Source organism: Bombus pyrosoma, linkage group LG13 (genome assembly GCF_014825855.1).
Source record: "Bombus pyrosoma isolate SC7728 linkage group LG13, ASM1482585v1, whole genome shotgun sequence".
Lineage (NCBI taxonomy): Eukaryota > Metazoa > Arthropoda > Insecta > Hymenoptera > Apidae > Bombus > Bombus pyrosoma.
The window spans coordinates 9,052,387-9,070,426 of NC_057782.1; the positions used below are offsets into that span (position 1 = coordinate 9,052,387).

Here is an 18,040-nt window from a genome sequence, read left to right on the forward strand (position 1 = left end):
AAAGTTGGAATAAAATAAAAGTTCAAATAAGTGCGATTGAATTTTAATTGGCGAAATCTTGACTCGCGCGTTTCTGATTTTCAATTCGTACAGCAAAAACGAGAATGAAATGATGAGAAACGAGAGGAAGATAAAAAGAGGAGGCAGGTAGTGAGTACGAAGGCTGTGCGTATTGTGTATAAAGCGAACAAACACCAAGAAGGGATAGCACTAAAGTAACCGAACAAGTACTCGCTTTACGTATAGTACAGTGGGAAATTGGAAGGAGCTAACCGCATCGTAATCAATGTAAAATGGCGTCGGAAACATAGAAGGAGGAACGAGAACCGCCTTCTGAAATAGCACCGCTGTTTATTAGATTATCGTTGATCTTGTACAGGAAATGCTAAAAATGTTACAAATCAACGAAGCATCGTTTGCTCGAGTATTTTAAGAAACAGATTTTACGTTAACTGGTACTTTATATCGTACGGAGACTACAGGGAAAGAACATGATATATGTACATATAATTTATTTAAAGGTTACGTATATAAAATTTACACGGTTTACCGAAATAAGTAATAACTTTTAGATGAATCAGCTGCGCGCCTTAAGGTAGGACTTTTGGACTTTACTTGCCAAAAACTGTCGTATATTATAAAGAACGATATTAAAAATTCGGTGTGCCGCAAAACGAAGTTATTGACATCGATAGATTTTCTTTTCAAAAGTTTAATAAAGATCTTTTCGTGAAACTGTGTATGTATGCACATATTGATTTTATCGCTCTTGACAATCGAGTTGAATATAGTTTCCTATATTCACCGCAGTAAATTGCAGAGGTCGCGAGTAACACTCCAATTCTTTACAAAGTCGGTATTACAGATATTCTCTATTTTATCATTCGTCGATAACAGCTGAGTTTTATTGCTTTTTCTACATGTTGATCGGTATATTATCATTTAAGTAGTTAAATAGAAGATTAAAGATATAGGAATAGGCAAGGTGATAGTTGTTACCAGTGATAATGGATGTCGCCGTAAATATATAAATCTATTTATGAAATTGAAATATAATTCGTAATTCAACGTGTTTTTCACTTCTCAAGTGTGTACTTTGGTATCTGGATAGAAATATTGTCATCTTATAAAAACAGGTATGTAGTATCTAGATTTTATATAATGTATATACCACATTTTAACATTATTCGCTGATTGTTATTATGTATTTGAAACTTTGTTACAGTTTCCAAGAAGCGTTTTTAATAATTGTCTTGCCCGATTATATGTTACATGACAAAAGTCACTTTGTTGTTGAATTAATTACTTCTAGGATAAATGAAAGTGGAAGGTAGCTGTGTCATTATGTATTGCTCTTTAACATAGAAAATGAAGACAGAGGGGAAAATAGTCATTTTGGGTTCACAAGGTAAATTCTACGTAATAATAAACATTTTACATTTTTCATTTTCATTCGTTCTATATTTCCTGTCTATACCTATGTACATTTATTCCTCGAAACCGTGTATAACCTTGTATAGCTTTGTTAAAGAATATTTAGGTTAGTCTATTGTTTACATTAATATGCTCGAACTACTTTGTAATACCACCTAATTCTAATTTGTAATTTTTCAGGTGTCGGTAAGACAAGCATGATCATGCATTATATTGGGAAAAAGTACAATGGTCAAGTGAATCCTACAGTTGGAGCATCGTTTTTTAATTGCAAATTAAATATACAAGATACAGGAATAATGCTACGGGTACAACGATAAATATAAAATTATTTCTCTTTGTTCTCTGTGTTTCTATTTGTTGGAACACGTTAAATAGCTTCGATGTTGCTTAAGAATTTGTATAAACACTTTCAAGACAAAATAGAATATAATATACTGAATTTTTAAAGATATCTTTATTACGTTATTAGAGCTGAATACTGCATGGCTTTATTTGTTTTATGGGATATAGATTTGGGACACAGCAGGACAAGAAAGGTTCAGATCAATGGCACCAATGTACTATCGAAATGCTAATGCAGCTATATTGGTATTTGATTTAACTCAGTACAATACGTTTGCAGCAATGAAACGATGGGTGACAGAACTTCGAAGAAACGTGGAAGAAGCTCTGGTATTGGTAGTAATCGGAAACAAATCGGATTTAATAGAAAATCGGCAAGTCAGTGCAGAGGAGGGTAGACTTTATGCCACGAAAATTGGTGCAAGCTATCATGAAACGTCGGTTCTTCAAGGCGAAGGCATTGAGAATGTATTCTTAACCGTTGCTAGAGGTATCCTTGGATTATTTTCAACTGACCGTAACTCTACACCAATAAAAGTATACGAATCGACAAACTTATATCCTAACGATATAGACATATTATGTACACCGATTATCGAGGAAAGTGCTCAACACCTTAGTATCGCTCACGGAGTGCAAGAGAAACCTTATGCCTGTTGCTAGCCTTCTTCTGATTCCTTATTTCAATGATTTTATGAATACGGAATGACATGTTCTTTGTAATTATTCCTCGATAACGATTTAAGATAAGATCACAACCTTCCTGTTGTGCATAAATATGCACGCGAATCAATGCGCAGATTTTTATTTTTAATTTTAAAAAATATATGCCATTTGTAAATTTTTCTATAACTATGTCTGTCTTTCTTATATATCTAATATTTTCAATACATTTTTAATAAAAATAAAAGATATTTGATGCTGTTTACGACACATTGAGTACTTCTGATATGATATATGTGATAATACTCGTAACGATATCAAATAATTGTGATATTTGAAATGAAATGAAAAATGTAATTATTTCTTTCTTCGTTCAACGAGATGCGGTAATATAAAATTTATTAATGTAATTCAGTACTAATCATGGTAGTTAGTACGTATCACGTTAGTGTTCATAATGAAGCAAATAGAGGAATTTTGTGCTCATAAGCACAGAATGATAGTGGTAAGGTGAGTCATTCCCTCTTTGGGCCAGGCTTCGCGAAGCGTAACGCATCCCAGCTTTGTTTATGTTTAACTCGTCTCACTTCCGTTACATAAGCATTTCTTTAGTACAGTACCTTCGGTTATGCCGTTATGCCTCAGATAGTTCATAGTAATGATGATTCACTGCATAAGGAATTCGTTTGAGAGATTCCGTTAAATGTGATAATCGTTTAAAACGATTGAAATTGTATGGTTCATTTGGTGCAACGATGCCGTGACTTAAGAATATTGATTTTTGGAAAAACAAGTGTAAACTTGAAAACAAATTTTACACAGAAATTATTTTTATCATAAGTAAGTAAATCTCGTCTTTTCCAAAGCTCTACAGTCATTACAGTGTTAATGAAATCTGAAAACGTTTTATGTAAGATACATAATATATTTATAAAAAGTTTCTATAAGCGTTGAAATACTTTTGTGAGCCGCTGTATATCAAATTTAATCAATTACATAAATCCTGCATCCTTAATTTCATTTCAGGTATGTACCTGCAGCGTAAAGTTGTATTGTGCGAGTAACCCAATTAGCGGCGTTCATTCTGCGCGACCAAGTCGCGTGAATAAACGCGAGAAGAAAGGAGCGCGTTATTTGAACATCGTGATGTACATGTAACCAGGAGAACAATGTGCCGCAAGTGCACATTGAAAGAGTTCCTTCGTGTCTATGAGTAGAGATCTACAACAGAAGAAGGAGAAGCAACGGGCAGAGAAACGTTTCTAACGTAATAGCGGCTTTGGAGAACACTCTTTACATTTTGTATAAGAGAGCATTACTGTTCGTTAGTATTCTCAGTCAAGTTTAGATCGTTGAATGTTACAGAAACCTAACTAGAAAGCTATCTCATTTCGACTAAAGTATCTAGTGTAAGATGTATGGCCGCGTTATCGATAATGTCATTACGTTTTATAATAATAGTGAATCCGGTTATTTGCCGTTCTAACCGATCGAATCTTTATTTGATTAATCATTCGACTAAAAATATAAGCAAATTATAATCATTCGTTAGACCGATGCTAAAATGTTTAGACCGGGTTATATATCTTTGCCACTCGTGTTTCAAATTTTCAGTATTCTTCAACAATGTTCACATACTCTGTGTCTTACAATTGATAATCGTTTAACACCTACCGGGAATGGTAATTCGTATAGTAAAACGTATTCGTAGAAAATGTGTTTCTGTTATAAATATTGTAACGATAAAAACAGATCTTTTGATTTAGATTGTTTTACAAGGATATCCATTGGTTCTAAGTTACCCGAAATGGACATTGCGTCACGAACTAATGCCATGAGTTTAACGGAATGTGAGAAAAATTGTTTAGAAAAGAAGCATGATTGCAATGCGTTTTCATTTGGGTACGGGATATTGTCGATATCGCGAAAAAATTGTTTAAATCAACGCAACATTTTATCGAGCCACCGTGGTATTTTACCAATCGATACTATGTTCCCTTTCTTTCACTTTCTTTTTCTTTCTAGCGTTGGTGTAAAGGGTAACAGTACCTGTCTAATTAGCCGACAGATACCGGCATTAGAGAATTTAGAAACCGATCAGGAGTACGATGTTTACGCGAAAAAACGACGAGACTCGATATGGTGCGATTTTGACCGTTTCTATAAAAGTTTCGTACGCGAAGATGAAAATCGTTCAACGAAAGCAAATAAGCTTATTAGTAAAGAATCCATTGGAAATAATGATAATCCTTTCTCAAAATTAATACCAGAACCAATTTCGGTATTAGTACCGCATAATACGCTAACATCTTCAAGGTAATTCCCTTTTTATTTCTATCTTTACTTTTAACGATAGAAAATCATGTTCACGATCGGCAAAGAAAATATCCACCGTTTAGTGATCAGTAATCTACAGTGCATCGAACGTAATAATTTAAAGAAAATATGTCAAATGATATATTTCTGAAATTTCAAGAAACAAAAATGGCATGACGAATCATGGACGTATTGGTAGCTATGGTTTGCTTATTAATCACGATCAACGATTTCTTCCCGAGGACAATAACCGTAGCGTTCTGGATATTATTGGAAACAAAAATAAAAAAACATCGCCCACACCTTTCGGTAAGTTGCAATATTTTATGCCCCATTATATATATACACACTGCATAAATACATTACTAATAAATACATTTTTGATAGTGTAATTACGCGACTATCGTTACTACGATTTCTAAACATTTCTATTTTACGTGATAATAATTGCTCGATATAAATAAACGTGTTATAAAGTCACTATTTTCTTAGAAGCGATAGCTCATCGACAAAAAAGTACTGAATGTATATGTAAATGACCAATTTTTTCGAATCATACTACAATTAGAATGATCGAGCTAGCTGAAATAATAGCATCTTGTATCCTTGACGAATCTCGAAGGACGTAAATAATAGAGCTTGCTTAGTTTTAAAGTGACATAATTTTAATGTATGAAAAATTAATAGTAAATTGATAATGAAACAAAATGGCAAGTAATGGCAAGTAAAAAGTGTCTTTCATATAGAATTCTAACGTATTGAATACAGACTCTGTCAAAAATTATAATACAATTTTAAAGTTCGATAAATAAAATTGAAGAAATTCAATATCATAGCATACGACTGACTTCTTCTGTTTGATTAACGAGACATGAATATATAAATTTATATAAATATTCGCAGTGCAATAATAAAACAACTAGAAGATAGAAGCAGTGAGAAGCATTCAATTTGTAATAAATATCAATAGATGCCTCGATACTTACGGTCCTCGCTGTATTTGTGAAGACAATCGTTGTATTTGCATATTAAGAAACCAATTCTTCCAAACAACCTTTAGCAATCATCATGATGTCCCTCCTCCAACGTGCGAATATTTCCTCCCACTATTGCATCCGAAGCACTCACTTTTCTATAAAACCATGCTGGACTTCAATTTCATTATTACTTTTTACACGTTTTGGTGTTTCCATCGTATACAATTTTACACATGTTCGGTATATCTTGAAGGGTGTAGTGTTCTCTGTTGATACTCAATAATACTGTTGATACGTAATAAATGTAGCTCAATATAGTTAGAAGAAGTTGAAGAAGAAGTTTATGAAGGAAGTATGATCACGAAAATTAATATTTTTGTGTTTGTTACGAAAATCATCGTGGCAAAAGATACAACGACTTTAATTATTTCGACTAAGAAAGGGGAGGCTTTCTGAATTGGCTGTGTCGGTTTTAATAATTAAAGAAACAGGAGCAGATATGTTTACAAAATCGTGGTTTTGGAGTCTCTTTATCTCGCTGCTTCTTCTTCGTACGATTCATAGTTCAACGATCTCGAAGAGAAGTAATAACGATGATTTTGCACGTAAGTTCACAATGATACGACAGGATTATCCAAATCCTAATGCTAGGATTTTACATATTCATTTATTAGTAAATGTTATGCAAATATTCTCGTATTACGATCTGTTAATGTTACGTGTGATATAGATGTATGTATAGCTTACAATTAGATAAATATGTTTCCAAAATTTAGTTATAATTTGTCATCGAAAGCTGTTACCTGGCAAGAAAATGATGGGATTATTCATCGAGCGTATCGTCAATTGTGAAAATCTGCAGGATTGTTGTCGAGCATGTGATTACGAAAAGACTTTTGCGTGTAAAGGTTTTAATCATAGGTATGTGAAAATGTCTCTATATACGCTATCGCTCTAAAGTAGACAGACAATTGCTTATTTTTGACAAGATGCATTTTAATTACAAAATTAGGGATAAATCGAGGTACAATGATTTTATTCTTTATAATCATCGTAGCTGCGTGCAATAGAATATTGTAGTGTTATTGAATTGGTTTTTAAAAAACTATATGCGATAACAAAATTCAACTATGGATTATAATATCATTTTCCCGTAATTTGAAGACGTAGGACCGATGATTCAAAGTGCACATGCGAATTGACATCAACGCCATATTTTCGCATGGATACGGACGAAGATTTTTCAATTGATTCTTATTACGATTATTACGAGAAGGTTGACAATTGCCCTTCCTCAGCATGGCATGATAACGGTATACCACGTTGGAAAAGCTACGTAAAAAGTTCTCGAGAAAATAGTCAAAACACATGGTTGGACCGTGAAAATGCGAATAAAGATTTCGTGCACACAGATCATTCGATCTATAAAGAGAATTATCCACTATATCGCGAATCAGCTTATGATTTTTCAAATGGTCTCGCACGATCTGGCAAACCATTTCACTACGAACAGCCTCATGGTAAATAATTCTATTTAGATTATGATACGATACGATTACGATGTAATTGGAGGAGAATAGTGATGTAAGACAAAGTACACAAACGAGACAATAATCTGTCATATTTTCCTTATTATTAATGAAAATACTATTTTTATTTCAAACGAAATAGGTTTTACGTCTCGTTATCATGATTTGAATTGGAATCGCAACTGGAAAGAATCGGAGTCTCGCAATCCCGATGTCATTAACGACGATACCTTTGTCAACTCTCGCATTGATTACGATAAAGGATATTTTGACGCAAAATCGCCACGTTTCCCCAATTCACGATTAGACCATCCTCTGACACAGGAATATTCCATTCCTAACGAGAACGAGCAATTTTATGGGAAATTGTACAATTACGGCAGTGCATTCGGCTATAATGATAATTACGTGTCCGTTCCAAAAGAACCATATTATGAAAAACACGAGACATCACAAATGACACGAAAATGTTCAGTGAAAGCTGCCTCAGGTTCAAAATTAAGCAGAAGCGTCTTACGAAAGACTTGCGCGGCACACGATTTTGAACAATGCGAAGAGTTTTGTACCAATGAAACAAGTTTCTCTTGCGAAAGCTTTGCTTATAGGTAAGCGAAAGAATAGAAGAATTTTTACTGATACCTAAAGGGTTGGGCATTTTTTATTTGAAATAAATATAACGCCAAATAATGATTAAATAAATCAAATAATAAATGATTTAATAAATATTGAATAACACGAGAAACTTGTAAACACGGTAATTGATCAAATACTTTCGCAAGTCACTGCATGTTTAGCTGCTTTTGTCGCATCGAAAATTCAACAACTCCGTCGTAGTTGAACATCAGTGACCTCGTTCTCACTAGAGAACGTCGAGGTCACCTTTCGAATTATGTTATGTTATTAATTTTATTCTATGTATCTATATAGATGCAACGTAGCAACCACGAATCCTACTGATAACTGTTTACTAAGCGATCGTTCCTATCAGGATCTAAATTTTTACACGGATCTTGAACCAAATCGCGATTACGATACCTACGTATTAACGTCAGATGCTAAGAACTGCTACTTAAAAAAGTCAACAAATCGATATCCTTTGGAAGAATGTTTCTCGAGGATCAGAAGTGGATTTACCATGCCGATGGATGTCATGAAGAAATCAATATTTGTTAATGATTTTGGAGAATGTCAATTTGCGTGCACCACGTCGCAAGAATTTGTTTGTAGAAGTTTCGTTTTCAAATATGCGATGGACAATCACAAAGTGTACAGTCATGAACGCGTATCACCTAACTGTTTCTTAAGCGATTGGCCGGCAGAAGAAATAAATCCTATCGATATGCCAGATATGGATGGTGCTGAGTTGTATGAAAGAAATACATTATCTTATGGTTGCGAAACGCATCCTTCGTCCCTATCAAATTCGAATGCAATTACTCCGTACAACAAGGGATCGTCTCAATCGCACATGGACGAACTTTGTTATTCTGAATATCATAGACCATGCAAATTAATGTCTCACGCAGTGATTTCCTCGATGCGAGCTGTTACAAAACAGGATTGTCGCCGAAGGTGTTCGACGATGAGAAACGCCGGTGTGATACCTTGTATGTCGTTTAATTACATGTAAGTACTTCATTTTCGGTGAGTATTAATATGTAGTCTGCGAATGCTTATGCATTTAGGGGAAATTGAAAAATGCTAGAATGCACAGAATGTAAAATCATTCTTTGCCCGGTTGTAGCACGGTTACAGTGACATCCGCTATAAAATATCCAAAGTATAGTAATCATAATAACATTTAGTAGGTGAAATAAATCTTTGCTTGGATTCCATTTCTTGAGTCGTGCCCATAAAACCAGGCACACATAATAATTTGCATAAATATCCGCAGCCTATTAGTATAGGTATGTATAGTGTTGAAAAAGTATCGTACAATAATGATTAATTTCATTCGTAGCATTACTATCGATAATACACGGAGTAACTGTTTTTTAAGTGACATATCAATACGAGATCTAAGGCCAAATCTGGACTATGTTCACGATAATGATCACACATTATATACATGGAAAGATTTTGATCCATATTGTGGTTTAATCGCGAATGCTTTCAATACGACAAATGCACCAACGTTTGAAAATCACGATCAGTCACATCCTCCTGAGTTCGGTTATCCGAATGCTCAAAGAACATCCGAGAGCGAAATACATCACCCTCATGAGCCAGCTTCCTATCATCCAACTCGATGGAGAAATAAATTTCGACCTGATGAACACGATTACAAACATAAGTTAGCTAATGGAGACAACACATCCCCTCTTGAACCTGGTACTTTCGAATATGGACTTAACTTTTTCCATTGTAAGTATTTCGATGGCCTTATCTTGTCAAAGTCAACATTCTGAATAATTTTTTCTTATACGTAATCGCTGGTCCTCGCTTTGAAGTATTCGAAAAAAACTTCAATTAGTTTTACGTTAAAATTACACTATATTTAGGCTTAAGCGCACGCGTTTGTATATAGGTGAACCTCAACCGACATAAATCATTAATGATAATTATTCTTAGTATAGATAAAAAAGGAAAGCCAATGAATTATAGGTTGAACTACATTAACATCGCTGTCTATTAATTTTATTTGAATAGCAACAAACCAGCTTCCTCCATCTCGACGTTATACGGTAAACGGTTCTCCTTGCAAAAACGGCACCGTCTGTCAACGAAATGAGATCACTGGATTCTGGTCTTGTGAAATTGAAAATGAATATGGTAATTGGGATTACTGCTGCGAACCTAGTCATCAATGTGGATTTTCACAAGGATATCATCATCCTTGGTACGATTAATATCGATTGAGTTAATTCCATTTTATTCTTCGTTTTCTATCATTAATTGTAAACCGTATCTATTATAATCCAAATTTTAAAAGTTATAGTACAAAAGTTCTGTAATAAAAATATGAAATTGCAGAGATTCACAGTCTGGTAATAAATAAATAACTAATTAAACAATTTTGTAGGTGTTATGTGGGTCCCAACGAAGATCAATGGAGACCTTGTAGCGAAACATATTATCCATATCATTTTGCAATGGATCATACAAGTTATCGCCAATCACCATTATATACCGCTCGTCATTGGCCAGTAATTTACTTCCACGAAACATCACCACCAAACTGTTCTACCAATAATCCTAACGTTAAGGAGTCATGGAAACTACAGCGATAGAATCTTTCAATAAAAAAAGAAACCTATCCTCATTGCCGTTTTCGCATACAACATGTACAGTGTTTTGTTTCTTATATTACATGATTTTAGCCATTATCAGAATTTCCTTTAGGTAATAATAACAGTAACAATTATTTTCTTTTCAAATAACAAATTCGAGATAGAAATATACTTTATGAACATTGTATATTTACATCGCAATTCCGTTGAATTAATAAATGGATGATTACGAAGTACATAACATATCTTCAGATGATCTTAAGATGATACTAGTAAACTTATAAAAAAATACAGAGTAGTACACAGAATCTACCCAGATAAACAACCCTAATTAATTTCAAAGAAAATAACTAAAATGTTCCGTGACTTAGACAAACAGTTTCTTATTATGTATATGTATGTATACTGTATATAATCATGTGTATAAGATTTAATGACAATTCTCCTACTTTCGTATTTCAATTAATGTCGAAAAGATAATTACAATTTATTATGAGTCATAGTAGTATCTAAGTAATAAATTTATCTGAATAATTTATGCTAAAGATTTCGTTTTAATTTAACTAGTACTTACTTACTTATGTACTTACTTACTTACGTAAATACGTATGTACTCTGCATAAACATTAACCATAGGAAACTGAAAATTTGATACGCCAACTAGTGACAGCAAAATTAAACTACTGAGAGTAGGTCGAGTATCCAGTATCCATATTATTTCATATGATCATCAATGTTTAAATGGACACGTTGTGAAAAACGAGTGCTTTTAAATTTATTTAATGCTTTTAAATTGATCAGTGTAATAAAAGTCACATAGTTATTTAAGCAGTTATAAAAATTAAAATGGAATTTTCTGCCAGAAAAAATAAAAGTAAAGTATATTGCTGTGTGTACGGTTGTAACAGTCGTGCATGTAAACATGACACTGTCCGTTTTTATCATTTTCCCCGTGAAAATGAAAACTTAGTTAAATTAAAAAACAAATTAAATAAGGAGGAAATTATTGACCGCTTCAGTGCATGGGTGAAAGTTCTAAAAATGGGCAAGAGTGTATCATCATCTATGAGAGTATGCTCATTACACTTTACAAAGGAAGATTTTATCCCATCAAGTAAGTATTATTGTAATTATATATAGAGTTGGACATAAAATTTACGATTTTTTAAAAGTCGTGTCGAGAATTTACCAACATTTTTTTCTTCTAGATAGTCGCATACGTCGTTTAAAAAACACAGCAATCCCATCAGTCAACCTCCCGAATTCTTCAATTAATACACAGCTTAGTAAGTACATCAACAGCTGTTTAACCTTTTGAACGAGAGAAAAGATTAAATAGAACAGCTCATAAAGAACATTCTTTTAATTAAAAAAATTTTTAATTGTTAGAAGCTGGCGATTATTTGGAATATAGATAAATCAGCTGATATAAATAAATGAACAGAAACACCAAAGGACCTACGTTCAGTAGTTTGCCATCTTACCACCAGAGCATGGTCATATAAATAGGTCTCGACACTCGCTAGGAAAAACCATCCGAAAATTGAGTTATGAAAAATCAACATGGAAGACAGCAGAGTTCTCGTTCTTACGAGACAGATAGAAGTGAATAGAGTGTCCTGTTTCTATTTGAGACACTTATAGCATGTCATGTATAACGCAGAACGTAAACCTTCATGTCTTCCATGTTGATTTTTCACGACTCAATTTTTGGACGATTTCTTTCATGCTTTTGGTATACGAGTGTCCACACTTGTTTATATGATTGGTGCACTGAAATCTAAGCCACGCCTCCATTAAGTTTCCCATCCATCACAGAGGTCGCCGGTGTTGCTCGTAACTTATATTTTCGCCATTGTGATTCTATCCATTATCTGGTTATCTTCGGATAGTCGCTGCCTTAATCATTATTATGTTATCGTTATCACTTTTGTTAATACAACAGCATTGAACGTGTTGTGCAGTGCTGTTCATCATTACCACTGGTTTCATTATGGCGACGCCGGTAACGCCGCCATCATAGTTCATTTTTGTGTCGATCGGATGGTATCACACAAACGAAGTTACATGTATAGAAAACCCAGCAACAGTTCACTCATTATTTTAGTATGAAACCCATTTTAGTCTGAAAAGTGTGAAGGTATCGTTAACGTTCCTTGCAGAAAAGCAGGCAAACACATACAGTAAAATTTTACTGAAGTTAAATGTATGTTACTCCCTGTAGGCATTTCCGCACATTGTCATAAAATTGTTCATACCACAAAAATGCCGAAAACACGACTGATTACGCGTTCAATAACAAACAGTCGACCACCTCACATGACTTTAAATTTGGAATGTTCAGAAGAGCCTCTCAGCGAAGCACAGTTAGTGTTACGATTAGAACTCAAAGAAAATTATGACAGAGTATGTTTTATTTGTTTTCTTTAAACAATTCTCTTTTTTTTGTAATTTTATATGGTAGATTCAATTTTCCTCTAATTTATTCACTTATATACCTGTAGGTTGCTGCCACTTTGGAGGAATTGGTTAAAGATCATGGAGGTAAATTGGTATGCCAAGCAGGCAATGTCAACGGTTATCAATATACATTGTAGGTATCATTTTCTACATAGATGTTATCTTTTTGCAATTGCTGCTCTTTTAGCAAACTCAGTGTTTGTATCTTCTCGTATACCAGGCCTTCAAATCCTGCTCAAGCAACGGTTAAAAATAATTCACAACCTATCGTCAATGTAGTAAGTGTTATGAATATTATAAACAATATATATATGTATTATACAATTATCATTATGTCTTTAAAAAGTGATATTGATTACAGAATCAAAATAAAAACCAATCTATTAAATTGAATGTATTAAATAATGCAAATGGATCTCAGGGTAACATACAATTGGTTGTGGATTCACGAATGGGAGTTATTCTTGGATCCGTTGCTCAACCTCAAGGTAAATAATTGTTTATGATTGTCTATTGTGCATATACAATAAACCAATAGTAACAAGTAATAAATTTTAGGAACTTCTATGACCAATGTTTCATCAGGTTCAGTCTCTACTTCAACATTAACACCAATTTCAACTTCCACATCTACAGCCACAACTATATCTACCATTGCACATTCTCAAACAGAAAATGTATAAAAGTTTCTCGTTACTTTATTAAGCTCTAACAAGTTCTATTTTGAAGAAAACTTATTTTTTCTGTTTTACTTTTTTTGCAGTATAAATATACTCGTTCCGGACGCAGAACAAAAGTGCTCGAAGTACAACAATCCGATATAATAGAGGAAGTATGTTATGCGTAAATATCGTTTCACTACCAGATTTTTTTTCTTTTTTTTTTGTTGAACTGATCCCATCTTACTCTAATCATGTAGCCCACGCTAGTACCTCGTGGAAAACAGAAATTAGGATGCTCAACACATGTTGTTACACCAAGTAAGTTTCATTTGATCATTCTGAAATATACCTTCAGTAAGATATAAAGCATCTATAAATTAGCTATATGCTAATTACGTATGCTAGACACATAGCCTCTGCAAATTAAATTTAATGTTTTAGCTACAACCAGCCCGCAAGGTGTTACTAATCTCAGAATAAAAACTGTAAGTAAACAACAGGTTACATCGACAGTGCCATCAACATCGGCTACGATAAATACGACTACAGGAACGGTATCACCAACGATAACGGTATCGGCAACAACAACAAAACTGGCTATTGCAAAACCAACTGAGCATACGAGTATTGGTGGAATATCAGTTGGAAAAAGTGCAGGTTAGAGAAAGAATTTATGTGGAATTAAACGCTTTATGATTGTCACGTTGATTGCTGTGTATTGACTGGGAAATCGAATTGACGTTAGAGATAATTTATTTGCAGTCAATGTAGTAGACAAATAGAATTTTTCTACTTTAATTCCAATAATCTTTCACTTTAGCTTGTGACCAAATTGATGAATCGAAGAAGAATCTTCCAGATGGAAAGGAAGTAACTTTTAACAAAATAAACGGAGGCAGAACATTTCCTTCATTGGTCATCGTAGCTAGACCGAATCTTCGTACAAAGGATATCGCGCCAATAGTAGCTCAAAAAGAAAGATCGGAGTTAGGTACCTATTAACATGAGTGTGATTATCGATTGCCACCCTTTTCTTTATATAAATTATTAATATACGTTTCAGATTTGAAAGTCAAGAGCGTACTCATGTACTCGGCTACAAAGTTTGCTGAATGGTTGATACAGCAAGGGTTGGTAAAGTCTGAACAATTTTGTACGCAACATAATAATAATTATCAGAGGAAATTGAAATTAGGAATGTATAGTGATCCTGGTACATTTCCATATTCGGGAGGATACGTTTGGATTTCAGAATGTTGTGCAGATCGTTTTGTTTCCCTCTTTTCCGGTTCAATTTTTCAGGGTGCTACATATACACCTACCATTCTTTTAAAATTAATTTATCATTGGGCATGCCAAACAAATGTTCAAAATGTTACTTCCTGGGTGAAAGTATCAAATGTATATGTGAAAAATTTTTATACACATTTACGTAGTGTTTGTACTGCCGCAATTTGCGATAAATTTCGTAAAATGGGAGGTAAAAATTCCGTGATACAAGTTGGTGTAATTAGTTTAGGTACAACATCGCAGGACGGAAATTTACGACAAGTTAAAGTCGAAGTGCTTGGTGTATTGCATTATGCTACACTTGATTTAAGATTAAGAGCATGTGATCCGGTGCAAGATGGTGATAGATCGTATAAACGACGGTTCAATAATATTTTACACCCACTGAAGGAGTGGGTACACCCGGATACGAAAATTATGACTGACTTCACCGTTGATAAAAGCACTCTTGAAGAGATGGGTTTTAATCATGTTACACAGTCAGCATTTTCTGATCAGGGTCCTCGAAATTTTATGAGCAATTATCACATTATGGAATATTTAAGAAAAATTGTCCCGAGAATGTTTCAAAATACTCTTAGTTTGCTTAGTAGACAAATGATACAACAATTTTTGGACGAATTAGTATGGAGAGAAATGTACGGAACGACTGCTGCCCGAGCATTTGACAATATTATCGAACATATCGCAGAGCAAACTGGAATCGAGTCAAACGAAAGTCTCATAGATCGTTTGAATAAGATAGGTGCTAATCCGTTTCATAACTGGTCTTACTCAAATACGAATTCACCACCATTGACACCACTTATGACGATAAATAAAGAAGAATTTTTTTCGGGCTGCGAAGTTTTGATCCCAAGTAGTAGCAACATGAAACAACAAGAAACATTACCTTCCGTTCAAACAACGAAACCTGGTCCGAAGAGGGGACGAAAGAGAAATCCAACAACAGCCATTAGCCCAGAGCCCGAGGTGAAAAAAGCCATCTACGATTCAAAAGGCATCAGAGAAACAGATAAGGAATGTAAAAACGATCAGATACAATTGCAAGAATTTTACTATGCTACTATGGAAGGTGATAAAACTCTTCTTTTAAAGGAACATAAAAGTTCCCTATATTATAAATGCTTTCTTTGCGCTGCAATATTGCGTTCAAATACAGATGTAATGGAACACACTATTGGTCATGTGCCACCACAAGTACCCGGACAATCAAATTCTCCTGTATGTCGGTATTGTTGCACTGCATTTTCATCTCAACATCAGATGATCACACACGTTACGGAATCGCACAGCACTTTTGGTCATTCTGACAGTGACATGGTTGTTTGCGCCATTTGTGAACAAAAATTCGGGAACACTGGTCTTCTAATTAACCATTTATCGTCGATGCATTGTCCTTCGGAGATGCCTTACCGATGCGAAATTTGCGGTTATCGTACTTCCAGTCATAAAGATGCTATTGATCATTTCTATCGTGGTCATGAAAAGGGCGAAGGGTTACAGTGTCCTTATTGTTTGAAAATAATAGATTTCGCAAAAGAAGGCAACCCCAATGTTACAAGCGTTCACGCATTCTTATTACATATGCAAAGACATGTTATCAGAAGGGAACAAGGACGTGGAAATAAATGTTCCAGATGTTGTCTTTGGTTTAATCAGAAAAGTTCATTAAAACGACATCAGAGGGAATTACATGACACTGTGTCTAGTACAAAGGTTGTTCCGTATTCAGTTGGTAATAACGGAATAATGATTTCAAAACAACGATTTCAAAGTAGACGATTTGAAGTCGATAGTCCAGTTACGGAATTACCACATGATGAAAAAGTTAAAAAATGGATCACTGGTCCAATTACGGTGAACGTTCCAATTGAACATCTATCCTGTAAAGAATGCGAAGAGGATATAGATGAACAAGATCATTATCCAGGCGAACAAATATGCCAATTGTGTCGCTACGTAACTTGTTGTTGGCGTGCGTTTAAGGAACATCAACAACAAATCCATAACGAACGACCGATGACCAGCTTGGTAGTTCCTTCTCCTCTTATTAATATTCCATTAAATAAAAAGATGCGATGTTCATGCGGTTATGCAACAACCGATGGAAACCAATTAGCCACACATTTGATTAAGTGTAACAAAGTGTCTGGCTATCCGGTTGAGGATACAGCACCATCCGGAATGTTAAACAGTTTAGGTTTGGTACCAAAAAATAACTCAGATGAAATAGATATTGACATCAAAAGGACTAATTTACTATAAAATAAAATGAAGTGAAGTACAAGTTTTTGAATTAATTAGGCGTCGTAGATGATAAGTTGTATAACTGTTTAGAGAATTATCCAATATTTCACATCGTTCTAAGTTACATCTGTGTAATTAGTACAAGTTACTTGAATAAGAATGTTATAAAATACAATAAAATGGAAGTGAATCTTATAAATCGGATCGATATTGTATCATGTATCGATACATTCGTTTTCACTTTTATTGCTTACTTTCGCATTCTGTTATTTCAATTAAAGAAACCATAAAACAACCATGAATAGAAATTTCACTCATCATATTGTAACTAAAAATCTTCAATGAATATAATTTAAATCACCAACACTTCATATACGCCATGCAATCTGTATTGTTTGGGAACATTGCTAATAATACTACAATAATAATACAATAACACAAGTACTGAATTATGTTGTATCAATATTATTAATACGATTATATTGCTGAGTTGTACCTTTATATGAAATAATAAATTATTATTACACGAGAAGATACTACAAGTTTAAAACATGTATCTAAGTATATAATTCTTTATATAGTAGTGTTTGCGTAGCTACAAAAACTCGATATTTTATCGTTGTAGCTATTATATATATATATATTATATATATATATATTACATATATATATTACATATATATAATATATATATTACATATATATATTACATATATATAATATATATATTATATATATATTATATATATATATATATATATGGAAAAATATATTCCAGGAATTTATTTCTTTGACTTTCTAGACTTTCAATAGGTTTCAAATTTCGAGTTAAAGTGAAAAGCGTTGAGTACAAGTAAGATACAAAGAAAAGTTTGTTTAATATA

General features: G+C 33.7%; 1 protein-coding gene across 1 annotated transcript; it reads left to right on the top strand.

Moving 5' to 3' along the window:
* Nucleotides 1–997: 997 nt before the first annotated feature.
* Nucleotides 998–17,360, top strand: LOC122574383. The gene is made up of 27 exons (XM_043741900.1): nucleotides 998–1,136; nucleotides 1,226–1,408; nucleotides 1,615–1,742; nucleotides 1,948–2,269; nucleotides 4,209–4,344; nucleotides 4,468–4,758; nucleotides 4,919–5,067; nucleotides 6,512–6,656; nucleotides 6,900–7,255; nucleotides 7,407–7,869; nucleotides 8,192–8,890; nucleotides 9,225–9,628; nucleotides 9,914–10,103; nucleotides 10,287–10,487; nucleotides 11,159–11,199; nucleotides 11,327–11,608; nucleotides 11,703–11,780; nucleotides 12,719–12,900; nucleotides 12,999–13,087; nucleotides 13,175–13,232; nucleotides 13,316–13,442; nucleotides 13,513–13,631; nucleotides 13,718–13,786; nucleotides 13,874–13,934; nucleotides 14,058–14,273; nucleotides 14,437–14,607; nucleotides 14,680–17,360. Exons 2-27 carry the CDS (start codon nucleotides 1,369–1,371, stop codon nucleotides 17,172–17,174), a joined length of 7,512 nt encoding a protein of 2,503 aa, XP_043597835.1. The 5' UTR covers nucleotides 998–1,136; nucleotides 1,226–1,368; the 3' UTR covers nucleotides 17,175–17,360.
* The last annotated feature ends 680 nt before the right edge of the window (nucleotides 17,361–18,040 follow it).

Coding starts and splice junctions, on each gene's coding strand:
- LOC122574383 (XM_043741900.1), top strand. CDS start 1,369: ATGAAGACAGAGGGGAAAATAGTCATTTTGGGTTCACAAG. Junction 7,256..7,406: donor TCACTACGAACAGCCTCATG/GTAAATAATTCT, acceptor CAAACGAAATAG/GTTTTACGTCTCGTTATCAT. Junction 11,200..11,326: donor GAGAGTAGGTCGAGTATCCA/GTATCCATATTA, acceptor TTATTTAAGCAG/TTATAAAAATTAAAATGGAA.